Source organism: Buteo buteo, chromosome 20 (genome assembly GCF_964188355.1).
Source record: "Buteo buteo chromosome 20, bButBut1.hap1.1, whole genome shotgun sequence".
Classification (NCBI taxonomy): Eukaryota; Metazoa; Chordata; class Aves; order Accipitriformes; family Accipitridae; genus Buteo; species Buteo buteo.
In genome coordinates, this window is record NC_134190.1 from 3,668,527 (window position 1) to 3,680,335 (window position 11,809).

Here is an 11,809-nt window from a genome sequence, read left to right on the forward strand (position 1 = left end):
ACTACATGCTGTTACACAAAGGGCCACGGACCGCTCAGTCTCAGTTTTGGGAGACAGCGCGTGGCAGAGAGGTGCTGGCTGGAGAAAAGCGAGACCGGCAAGGTTGAGAGCCGGGGAAAGTATCGCTAATTAAAACGTTTCAGCTACGTGCCTGCTTCTTTCCTTTTTGAGAAAGACGGCTTTGCTGTCAAAAGCAAGAAGCCAGGTGCGCTTGGGGAGGAAGAGGAGGGGGGTTGGCCGTCGCAGCCAGGGACTGGGAACAGCCTGCAAACTTTTGGAAAGCCAAACTCTTTGCCCGCACCACGTGCTTCTGTGTATACAGCCTTCAGAAGCAAAACGAAGACCGTAACAGACCGAAAGAGAAAGCAATGGATGTAACTCAAATTCTGGCTATTCTGTGGTGCTTCCTACCCGGAATCCCCTTGTGATAAATAAACATGACCAGTATATTATCAGCTGACAAATAAGGTTTTCTTCCTGAAACCTAAAAATGGTGAGGAAGGGGGAAATAATCACTGTCCAACACAGACAGAAAAAGAAGATCGTTAAGCAGCTTTCAGATGAAGTGAAGTAAAAGCTGAAATGATGCGCAAAAGAACGCTATTCCTATTCTGTTTGTATTCACTGTCTATGAAGCGTAAATGTAAAAGGCCCTGTAACAGCCACAATAATGAGACCATCTCATTGTCCTGCAATAAAAACATACTGAGACATGATGAACCATTTAAGTAAAGCCACAGGTCTGATGGCACCAAATTGTCCTGCTGCTTGACGAGCTTCTGAATACCCCACTTCCAGACAGCCCGGGCTGGGGCTCGTCCCGCAGGAACCAGATAACCAGTTACAACCCACCCATGGCCAGCTCCTCCAACAGCCTCTTTAACCCTTCAAGGCTTTGCTCGCGGTCACGCCACGCCAACAACAGAGGCAGTGCATCAAGAGATACAGCTAAGTGGAATGAGTGGATGGGCAGATTCAGCAGGAAGCAGAGACAGGAAGGGGAAGGAGGAAAAAAAAAAAAACAAAAACCACGCAGTAAAGATATTATGGGGATGGCCCTCTAAGTCAGGGTCCCTTACCTCATGTAGGATGTCGGAGACAGAGACTTTGGTTTGGCCCACTGGTAGGGATGCTGTGGCACGGACAGGTACTGCTCGCAGAAGTTTCCTTTCCTGATGTGCTGAAAGCTGGAGAAGTCTTCTGGTGACAAATCGGCAGTGGGCGATATGGTCCCGTGATCCTCGCCAGCCGGTTCCGTTTTGAGAGTCATGGACGGGGTGTGGTCGATGGCGGTCTTCCTCGACTTGATGGGAATCCCGTCGTTCATATCTATGGTGCTGTCGGTGGTGAGGGCGTTGATGGCGGCGACGATGGCGGAGCTGGTGTACTGGTTGGTGTTCCCCAGCCACGTCTCATCCGTGACGCTCACCCGCGGCGAGTTTTGCGGAGAAGGCGTGGGGGAGTGGTGCGGGGAGTAGGAGGTCTGCCGGCCGTTGAGGCTGTACTTTCTCTTGTTGCAGGGAGACGGAGGCCTGGAGTTGCGAGCCCCCAGCCAGTTCTCCTCCGTGATGCTCGTCCGGGGAGACGTCGACGGAGAGTGCCTCGGGGAACTGAGCAAGGTGCAGGCCACCATGCTGCGCTGGTAGCCCTCCTCAGTGTCGGTGGTCTTCGGAGAGACGCACGGGGACTGCCACGGAGAGGTCTGGGGGGAAGTGTACGGATACGAGTAGTTGGACTCGTAGGAAGACGCTTCCGAGTTGCAGCTTCTGGAAGACAAGCTACTCGCTGGGCTCAGGCAGGACGGGTCTCTGTACGCCTCGATGTTCGGTAAGTTCAAAGTGGCAGTGGAAGGCGAGCGCTTGGCGTTTGGGATGGCCTCCTCAACCTCATCGTGGAAAAACTGGTTGTTGTTATGATGAAGTCCCATGTAAGAGGTGATCTCAATTCTAGGGCTCTCCAGCGCTGGAGCTCCATTAGGTCTGATGTTTGGCGGCAGGTAATACTCGGAGGCCCCACCATCGATGTGTCCTCCGTATCCAGAAGGATGGTTTGTCGATGGGACAACTGAAATGACGGGATTTGATGTCTGAAGGCCATGACATGGAGTTGACAATGAGGAATGCGCCACATTTAGAGGCAAGCCAGCATTTACGTTTGAAGATGTGTAATTATAGTGTTCTGGAAAAAACAAACAAACAAACAAGAATGATATGAGGTGCCGCACAGATATACTCACTTCGTAACATACCCAGCCGGAGTGGAGGGACATGGCACAACACACAAAAGCACAGCTCTCCTTAACAACCCAGCCCACAGGCGTGCCACGCCAGGGAAGAAGCTGCGGACTGGCATCCTTGAAAATGCCGCTAATTGAACAGCACAAGACAAGCTGTCTTGGGAGGGGGATGTACACGGACTGAGTTTGTCTCGAGGACACTCTTCTTATGTGAACCTTCAGAGCAAAAAACCCAGTCTTCAAACAACGTTGCTTCAGCATTCAGAGATTGCAGTGCTGCTCAAGAGATGTGCTTTTATGTAAGCAAGCCTGATTCCCTCCCTGGAAAGTCAGAACACACAAAAAACACAGGACAAAAAACACAAGTGGAGGCAGACTAAAGGGAAGAACACGATCAACTGCATTCTGTTAAAAAAATTATACACAACTGAAATTTCCATTACAGCAAGTTTCCAACTGGTTCCAGTTAACTAGGATTTTGGAACAAGAGGGATCTATTGACCTGCTCTGGTTTCTGGGACCACTTATCCTCCAGCCCAACTGGCAGAGGCCAGGTGAAGGATAAACATGGATGTCTCACTACTCTGCGACAGCTGAAATTCCACTGAAATTGCTGGTTATTGTGCACGCCACGTCGAGCGCTGCCAGCAGCGCGCTCTTGGCCGACGGTCTAACCGTTCAACAGCTCCGGGTGTACAAAAGCAAGAGCGGAGTCGCGCAGTCGGCGTGGAAAACCTGGAAGGTGATGGATCGCATCACAGACTTACACCGACCGGGTCCCTCACCCAGCGCAGGGGAACAACCCGCCCTTCGTGTGCCTCCATCCCTGCTACGCTACGGGGACCAGCATCCCGCAGCTGGTCCGCAGGAGACCATCCCTGCCTGCTGAAGGGACTCCTTCAGCTCTGCTCCCCCATCCCGGGGCTGCATACATGTCTCTCTTAGCACCCCCAAGACACCGGTGGGGAGACGGGCAGCCCTCAGCCGAGGGCAACGTGCCCCTGGTGCTCTGAGCAGCGGTGGGATGGGGAATCATCCACCCCGTGCTGTCTGATACAGGGAGCTCCGCATCACCAGCACACATGGACCAGAGCCCCTAATACCAGTACCTCTTGCCTCACTGGGAAAAGACAGCAAAACCGTTCTATCAGGGACAACGGCCGCTCAACTTTGAGTCTGGTAACGCCGTTCCGCAGGTTCCTCTCAGCAGGCTGGGAATGCACCCAGCTCCAGCTCCAGCCCAAGCTGCGCTTGCAGCGCATCAGCCTTCCCTGAGGTTTATTACGGCAGCGGCACTTTCCCGCAGGACGGAGGGAAACTCTGCGTTCCCCCACCCCCAGCCGCAGCCGGTCCACACCAGGACCTTGTCCCCTGCCCTCCCAGGAGGCCAGCACCCTTGGCGGTCACCCTTGCCTACTTTCCCTAGGGAGATACGGAAAAGCTGCGTTAATTACTGCAGCTGTTATTCCCAACGCCGCCTGGGAGTGCTGCAGATGCAAAGGAGCCTCCGAGCCGTAACGCCAGCCAGCGCGGCCGGGTCTCCTCTTTCTTTTGTTTATCAGCTCAGCCCTCTCTGGTGTCGTCCTCCGGCGATCCCGCGCTCGCCTTTCTCGCTGGCAATGGCTCCAAGGCGAACGGTACTTAGGAAAAATTAATGTGCTGTGGCAGTTTCACAGCAACTCTGCGATGTTCCAACTGATGGATGTCACGTCAGGTAACAGTCGGGAACGATGAGCAGCAACACCTTTTGAACTCGCTCTCTAGTCTGCCTTCAGAGACCGGCCATTTACTGAGTAAGGGTCATTAAATTACACCGGAGCGTGACACAAATAAAACTGGATTATTCAAAACACGCTGCAGCTTCACACTCTCTTCAAACAACAAGGCAGGCAGGAATTACGGAGAAAGAGGTGATACTTTGACAAGGATAATCCGACTGCAGTGGTCCTGGCGAGGCACAGATCTGCCTGGGGGATCAGAGTCCCCTCCTTCCAAAATTAGTCCCCTTGTGTTGCTGCCCGGCCACACGGCCGGGCTGCTCAGTGTCACCACAACTGCCACCGCTTCCCTCTCATTCTTCCCGGAAAAAAACAAAAAAACAACGCAGAGTGGTCCAACAGTGGTAAGACCTTCTCTGTTTCAGATATTAGCTCGGAGAAGGGGTCTCAGCAGCGCCTTCGAGGCAGCTCCAACCCCGTCACCGCCTCCTCCAGCTCCAGAGGAAGGTGATGTCCCCACCGCCGGGACACCGGCTGGGCTCGTCTTCCACGTACGCCCCACGGACCCTTCCACTGCCTCCTGGCCTGGCGTGTCGGCGGTCGGCACTGGTGACACGGCACAGCCGGGCGCCGTCTCCAGCCGGTCCCCACCGCGCAGCCGGACGCGCCGGGCAGGGGACCGCTGGCTGCCCCGGCTCTGCACCCACCGGGTGGGCTTTACAGACGGGGTGCAACACCAGCATCCGCTGACTGCGGAGTCAGCACCCTTAGGTCTTTTATTAAAAATAAACAGCTAAACGAACAAAACGGCAGGGATAATTATTACCTGCGTGAAAAGTACTGTGAACCCAGCAGTTCTCTTAAAATCTAATGCGTGACTAGGGTGAAATTCAAACGCTGAAGTCTGCTGGAGAGCTGCAGCCCTGGACGAACAGGCAATATAAAGGCTCAGACCAGCCTTTGGAAGCCGAAGGTTTTTTTAAAAAAAACCAAAACGTTAAAAGACAGCCTCACGTGCTCCAAGCAACAAGTTCCCCTAATGCACGTGGAAAGGAATAGCCTCTTTTAGAGCTACTATGCATATTTTTAAAAAGTCAACTTTTAAAGGGCCAAGGAAAACAACATGTCATACAACTTCTCACACAATAGTACTCAAAACTGAAAGAAGCAAGATCCAAAGCCTTCCAAATATATCTAGGTATCTTAAATTTTCAGGCAGCGTGTAGAAAGTGTGCCCATCAAATATAAAAGCCCCAAAGCCACAACTAGGAACAGGACCGAGTCCTTGGTTTGTGAGCTAAAAACCACCAGCTACAATTTCTGAAAAAGCCCATTCTTCTCCACAACTTCCGTATTTACAAAATTCATCAAATGCACATACGGAGTCAGCACTCGTCACATGCTGATGTATTCCTCACCAGGGTGAATTAGGCATGTAGAAATAAAATGCCAGCCTTGAGGGATGGACGATGGAGGTGGCTACAAAGGCATGAAACCGCATCCTGCAACGCAGCTCTGCAGGGTATTTTGCCCGCGCTAGTAGGGACGAAAGGAAGGTAACGCTTTAAACTGGAGCCGGTGTCTCGACCGTCATCCATGAAGGCCCCCAGGACCAGTGCCCTTACTACCAAGACACATTCAATAGCGTATTTTAGTATCTTGAGCCAAAGCCCAGTATCAGATAGACCACTGCCGGTCTGCAACAGTTCTGTTCCAACAAATCCAGACTTACATTAAGCGTAACTAGGACAAGAAACTGGACCCCTTGGTTTATGAGCACATCTCCACATCTTACACTGCGCTTTGTGACAACGTAAAAAAAATTCAGATTTTTTTTTTTCTCTAGTTAATTTCACAGAGCAAAGGTTTTATTCCTTTCTATCGTTAATGGGCTGATCCTGCAAGGCACTGGGCACCATCAGTTTTTATTTACATTCTTTAAATAGGAATGCTGAACACCTGCAGCTCAGAGGGGCTTCAGAGAAGGCAAGGGCTGTTTTACATTTCTAAAGATGAAGCCGCGTCTAGGTCTGTGCTTAAATTTGCGCTTTCAAAATTGCCTAATGGAGCTGGGTACTTTTCTCACTGGGACTTTGACACTTAATTTGCTTAGGCCCCTCCACCTTCCAGGTGTCTGATGACTAGGACACTCATCTGAAAAGCGTGGTGTGAAACTCTTAAAACCACATTTTCGTAAAAACTGAGAAGGTCCTAATAACTATTTGGAGACCGACAATGTGCCGGAGAGCTGGGCAATTGAGGAGCATTAGGAAAGGGAGCGCTACGCCATCACCTGCATCCTGGCAGGCTGCGATACGCAGGCAAGGACGTGGGAACCCGCTTCAATTTAAAGGCAAAAGATAAAGCACAGACCCAGAGGCAGCCTTACGCCGAGGCTGCGTTAAATCACTTACTTGTACGAGAGCTTTTTACGGTGACCAGCTACCACCGACGCCGTAGCAGTCAACCTCATACCAGGAAACGACAACTTTCTCTCTGTGTCAATTCCAGACTCGCGCGCCTCATTTCCACCTCCAAGTATTGTTAAAAGTCATAAAAAAAGACGGCCAGACCGAGACACCAGAGTCGGGAACGGCGTGACCCGTGGGAAATTCAGGCCCGTTATTTTTATTTATGGATGACCTTCAACGCTAAACCCTGAGTCTAACTTGCTCCAGCTCACGGAGGGGGAAGGAGAGGGGGCCAGAAGCGGTTTTGGAACCGGCCCATCTCTGCAATGGGCGAGACCCACATCCCCATTTCCAACCCCACCAGGGGCTTGGGGGGGGGTCGCCCCCCCCCCTCCCAGCACCGGGCAAGCCTGCGAGGCCGGTCACTGCTGGCAGACGGGGAAGGGGGGCTGATAAAGAGCTCAAACGAGCCCCAAATTTCACAAAGGAGGCACCGGCCGCCTCCCGAGCCGTCTGTTTCCCCCCAGCCCCCCCTTTTCCCCCGTCTGCGCAAGGGAGGGCTCCCCTCAGCATCTCCCCTCCGCCAGCCCCCCCGGAGGTGCCCTGGTCCCCCCCCGCCGCCCCACACCACCACCCACCTCCTCCTCCCTCATCGCTGTGCTTGAACTCGAAGAGGAAATCGAAGTCAAACTCCTGCTCGGCCTCCACGCCCGTCATGGCTCCCCGCCGCCGCCGCCGCCACCACCACAGCGGCGGCGCAGCCCCCCCCGGCCCGCCCCGTCGGGCCCGCCCCGTCGTAAGAGCGGCCACCTGCCGCCTCCGAGCCGAGCCGAGCCGGGCTCCCCCCCTTTCCCTGAGCTCAAAACCCCGGCTAAAGGAGCAGGACGGGCGGTAACGTGAGCCCCGGCCCCGACGGGCGGCCTATCTCCCCGCCGCCGCCTCCGATCCGCCCTCCCCGCCGCTTTGCTGGATGTTTCCGGGTCGATGCAAACAACCGCGGGGCCCGGCCTCTTCCCCCCCCCCCCCCCAACCCCGGCCCAGGCTCTACCCCCGCAGCCCCTCCGAGCCTGCAGGCTGGTACCCCCCCCCTAGACCCCCACGGTTCCGCGGGGGAACTTCAGCCTGCTCCCGCCCCGGGGGGGGGGGAACGAACTGCCGTGGGTGCCGGCCGCCCGCTAAACGGAGCGCTTTCGGCCGGGGGTGGGGGGACGACACACGGACACGGGCGGTGTCTGCCCGGGCCACCGGCGTGTCGTGTCCCCCCCCCCCATTTTCGGTGAAAAGCTGCTTCAGGTTTCCCACGAAGGTCCCCCCCACCGTGCCGCGCCTGCGAGGCAGGAGGCTTCGCTTTCGTTTATTTATTATTTATTTCACTTAGTTGCAGCACCCACTAGTGCCAACTGCTATAAAAAGCGCACGAAAGCCGCCTTCGGAACGTTACCGGCCGCCTCCGTGCACCGGGGAGGGAAAAGTTCCCCGGGGACGGGGCGGGCAGGGCCCCCCCCCCGGGCTGCCGCTTTTCCCGCTTGTAGGGGTTAAAAACCAGTTAGGGAAAAGTAAAGAAAAACTCTTTTTCTGTTCAGAAAAGCGGTTCGGTCAGGATGCCAGCGTCCCGTTTCAAAGTCTCCGCCGGGCAAAGGAGCTCCCGGCTCGGCTCGGCTCGGGAGCTCCCCGAGCTTCAGGCCGGATTTCACAAGGAATCCTGTTTTGTTTTGGTTTTTTTTTAAAGCGGTTATGGAAACGGTATTCCCTTAGAAACTCAGGGAATACCATTTTCCAGGCTAATGGCTGAAATCTCCGTTAGAAAGCGCCAGGAAAACACGTTTTTTTTTCCATCAGAGCTCGTTACGCTCCCCCCCCCCCCCCCGTCCCCTCCTCGCCGGGACGTGCCGCACCGCCGCCCCGTCCCGTCCCTCGCACGAACCGGCGGGGGGCAGCCCCGGACACGCAGGACCGACCCCCCTCAGCCCCGGGGTGCTGCCAGCCTCGGGGCTGGGCTTTACCCCGGAGGGGGCCGGGGGCCGTTTTGGGGCGGAGGTGAAGCAGAGCCGCATCGGGGCTGCCCCTGGTGTGTCCCCCCCCGTTCCCCGCTCGCTTCCCCCGAAGTGCCGGGGCTGAGTCCCCCCAGTGTGCCAAAGGCCCTTTGGCAGCAGCGGACCCCCCCTCCGCCTTGGGACCGAGCCCGGTCCCGGGGATGCCGGAGCAGGCCGGGGGGGGGCTGCCCGACCCAGCCCGGGAGAGGAACCGGGACGAGGGGTCCCGTTTTAACCCCCGCACCGTCCCGCAACCTCTGCCCCGACGGCGCGGACTGCCGCTCCTCCAGCCCGGGGCCTACAGGCGGGACAGCCCCGGCCCCCAGCATCTCCCCCCCCCCCCCGGTTTACGCCGGGCTCACCTCCCTGCCGCCCCTCCCCGCCCGGCCGTTGTCTGCTCCCCATCTCCTGCCGGGGGACCCCGCTGCTCCCGCTCCTTTGCCTCTCCCGCATCTGGTACCTGCGGGATGGGGGCAGTCGGCCCCAAACGATTTACGGACGGCCTGATTTGCCAGTGCCGTAAATATCAGCGCCGGCAAGGAAATATTTCGATTGGCACCCTCGGAGAAAGAGGAAAGATGTACTACGGAACGGCAACACCGAAGCGATGCCACATGTGGGGACGGAATAACGGCGTCGCGCCAGTTAGGAATCCAGTTTAAAACAGTGCCATTAAACTGGGGAGACCGAAACGAGCCGGGAGGGGGGAACAACACACACGATGTGCCCCGGCGAGGCCATCCCCGTGTCGCCAGGCTACCCACCGACCGACGACCGACCCTCTCCCTGCAGTTAACCCGAGTTGTCCCCCAGGGTCGCAGCCCCGCTCCGACGAGGGACCCCGCAGCCGGGCTGCTCTGGCTGCAGCCCCGCAGCTTGAAGGAGAATTTAACTTGTAAATTCTCCTAGGACCCAAAGAAAAAAGCGAGGGCCCCCCCCTCACCGGGCCACTTTGCGAGAGTTTCTTCCCAGGCTAAGCAAGAGCTAGGGGGATTTTCTTTGATCGCCATCGTTTGGCAATCAAGGGGCACCTGAAACTGCAGGCAGCAATCCTGCCGTGCAGGGCTCCCCGACGTGTTTCCTGGATTGGGTCACACTTTCTGGCTGGCCTCATTTTCTTAGTCCCTTACCAAATGCATCAACAGGGAAGAGAACTATGGACGAAGGCTGGCGACATTTTAACACAGGCATCAGAAATGCCAAAGAGGGGGGGATTTTTTTTTTTTTTTTTTTTTGACCAGAGGCTCCACTATGCTTTTTGTGTCAGCTGCCTCCGGGTGTAATTTTTACAAGTTAGTGCATTCAGTGCCCTCGAAGCCCCAGAGCGCTGGAAACGCCGTGCGTGCAGCCCTCGGAGGTCCGAGCGTGCGAAAGGCACGCAAGCCAACGCTATTAAATAAAACGTAATTAACTTTCATCCAAAAAAGCGCTCGCACGCTTCAAAAGCGGAGCCGCAGTCACAGCCGCGCCTGCAGCTTTTGGATTGGCAGGATCCTGTCAACTGAAATGAATCCCTGGAGTGAAAACAGCTGTGTTAAAAAAAAAAAAAAAAAAGGAAAACAAAAGATGGGTCCTGAGCTCCCGTCCAGCTTTTCGGGGATGTGGAGACCCCCCCCACCCCCCCAACTTTCTCTTCCCGCGATGTGCGGGCTGGCTGTGCCCCGTCCCAGCCCCGCAGACCAGTTTAGCCCCAGCAAAACGGCGGCACCAGCAGATCGGAAGGAAACTTGGGAGCCCGGGAGCAGCCCGGGGGGGGGGGGGAACGACACACACGGGACACACGGCAGGCGACTGTCCCCGGACCCCCAGCGGGGAACCGGGAGCTGCCCCGCACCTGCTGCGGTGCGGAGGGGATGCCCGGCTCCCGGCTAGCGGGGTCCCGTTCCCGGGGCGAGGTGCGAGCGGCGGTGGGCAGAGCGGTGCCCGGTAACGATGCTCCGGGTCGGCATCGGGGGGGGGGGGGGGGGGGGGAGAAATGTCCCGACTGGGACAGGAGAGGGTGAAGCCGGTCCCGGCTCCAGCCAAACGCTGCCCCTGGCAGGACCGAGCTCAGCCCGGCCCAAAAGCTACCGGCCCGGCATTTCCCGAGCCCCGAGCCCACGATTTTTCTCTCGAGAAACTTTTACCGCTGGGTTTTCGGCGCACTTTTCGCAGCAAGGTTATTACCGGGCATGGAGAAAAGTCGCGACAGAGAGCCGGGATCGCGACGCAAGGGCTCCCCCGCAGCCGAGCCGGCGGTAACAGCGGGCTACCCGCACCCCCCCCACCACCCCGGGGCCGCGGGGGGGAACCGGGACGGCGGAGCCCGGTTGCGCCGGGGAGGGCCGGCCGCTGGCACTGCCCGGGACCCGCTTTTCTTTTTTTTCTCCCTCTTTCCCCCCAACACCCCAAGAGCGAGGAACGGCTGCAATCACAGCGTGTATTGTACCCCCCCCACCACCAACCCAACCCCGCGTCCGCGGAGGGAATCCCCCGGCCGCTTCCCCCCCCCCCCCACCCCCGCCTCGACCGGAGCCCGGGCACTCTCGCAGCCCCCACCGGCACCGGGAGCGGCACCGGGCCCGGCCGGGAGCCGGCCGTGCGAGAGCCGAAGGAGACACCTATTGGCAAGCGGCCGCCGGCAAAACCTCCGGGCCGCCGCGGGGAAACACCGGGGAGGGGGGGACACGGGGAGGGGGGGGGGACGGGGACACACCGCCGCCCTCCCCTCCCCTCCCGCCCGTTCCATCCCCTCCCCTGCCGTTACCTTCCTCCGCCGCCTTCATGGTGCTGCCGAACGGGCGGGCGCCGCGCTGCGGGGCCGCCGCCGGCTTCTCTCTCCCTCCGGTTGGGTCCCGCGACGGCGGAGCGGCGGCGGCGGCCGGCGGGGCAGCGCTTGGCATTCACCCGGCGGGGGCGGCGGAACCCCGGCCCTTCGCCCGCCTGCCCCCCCCCCCCACACCCACACCCACCCACCCACCCCCTCGCCCCGGGGGCCGGAGCCGCGCCGCCCCCCCCCGGCGGGGTTAGCCGCGCCCGCGGAGGTACGGGAGCTCGCCGCCGCCGCCCGTGCCCCCCCGGGGCCGGGGCATGGAGGGGAGGGCGGGTGTGCGTGGGGACTTCGGAGGCACTACCCGGGACGGGGCGGCGGGCGCTGGCCGCCCGCCGGCGTGCCGCAGGCGAGGCGCGGGGGGGGGGAGAAGAAGAACGGGGGCGACTGAATGTGCGGAGCGGGGAAGTCTCGCTCTGACGCAGGGCTGCGCGCCCGGCGCCGCCTTTTTAAAGCTGGAAAACACCCCCCCTCCACCCCCAACCCCCCCCCAAACCACCTCCCTTTCCCCTCCCGGCCCCTCTCCCCGCCCCGGCCCCGTGATGTCAGCCGGGCCCCGGCGAGCGGCCAGCGGGAGGCGGGTACCGGCGGGCACCGACGGG

At 58.7% G+C, this 11,809-nt stretch overlaps 1 protein-coding gene across 5 annotated transcripts in view; it reads right to left on the reverse strand.

Moving 5' to 3' along the window:
• Nucleotides 1-11,332, reverse strand: part of NFATC1 (nuclear factor of activated T cells 1) — a 160,275-nt gene extending 148,943 nt beyond the window's left edge. For 3 of the 5 annotated variants that reach the window (XM_075052426.1, XM_075052424.1, XM_075052429.1), the window contains exons 1-2: nucleotides 11,145-11,332; nucleotides 1,080-2,178 (exon numbers count right to left, since the gene is read on the reverse strand). In XM_075052426.1, the coding sequence (XP_074908527.1) occupies nucleotides 1,080-2,178; nucleotides 11,145-11,280 (1,235 nt within the window). In that variant the 5' untranslated portion in view covers nucleotides 11,281-11,332. Of the gene's footprint in view, nucleotides 1-1,079; nucleotides 2,179-7,003; nucleotides 7,145-11,144 lie in introns of those variants that run through there. The other 2 variants (XM_075052428.1, XM_075052425.1) reach the window with 2 other exon arrangements.
• Nucleotides 11,333-11,809: the final 477 nt, after the last annotated feature.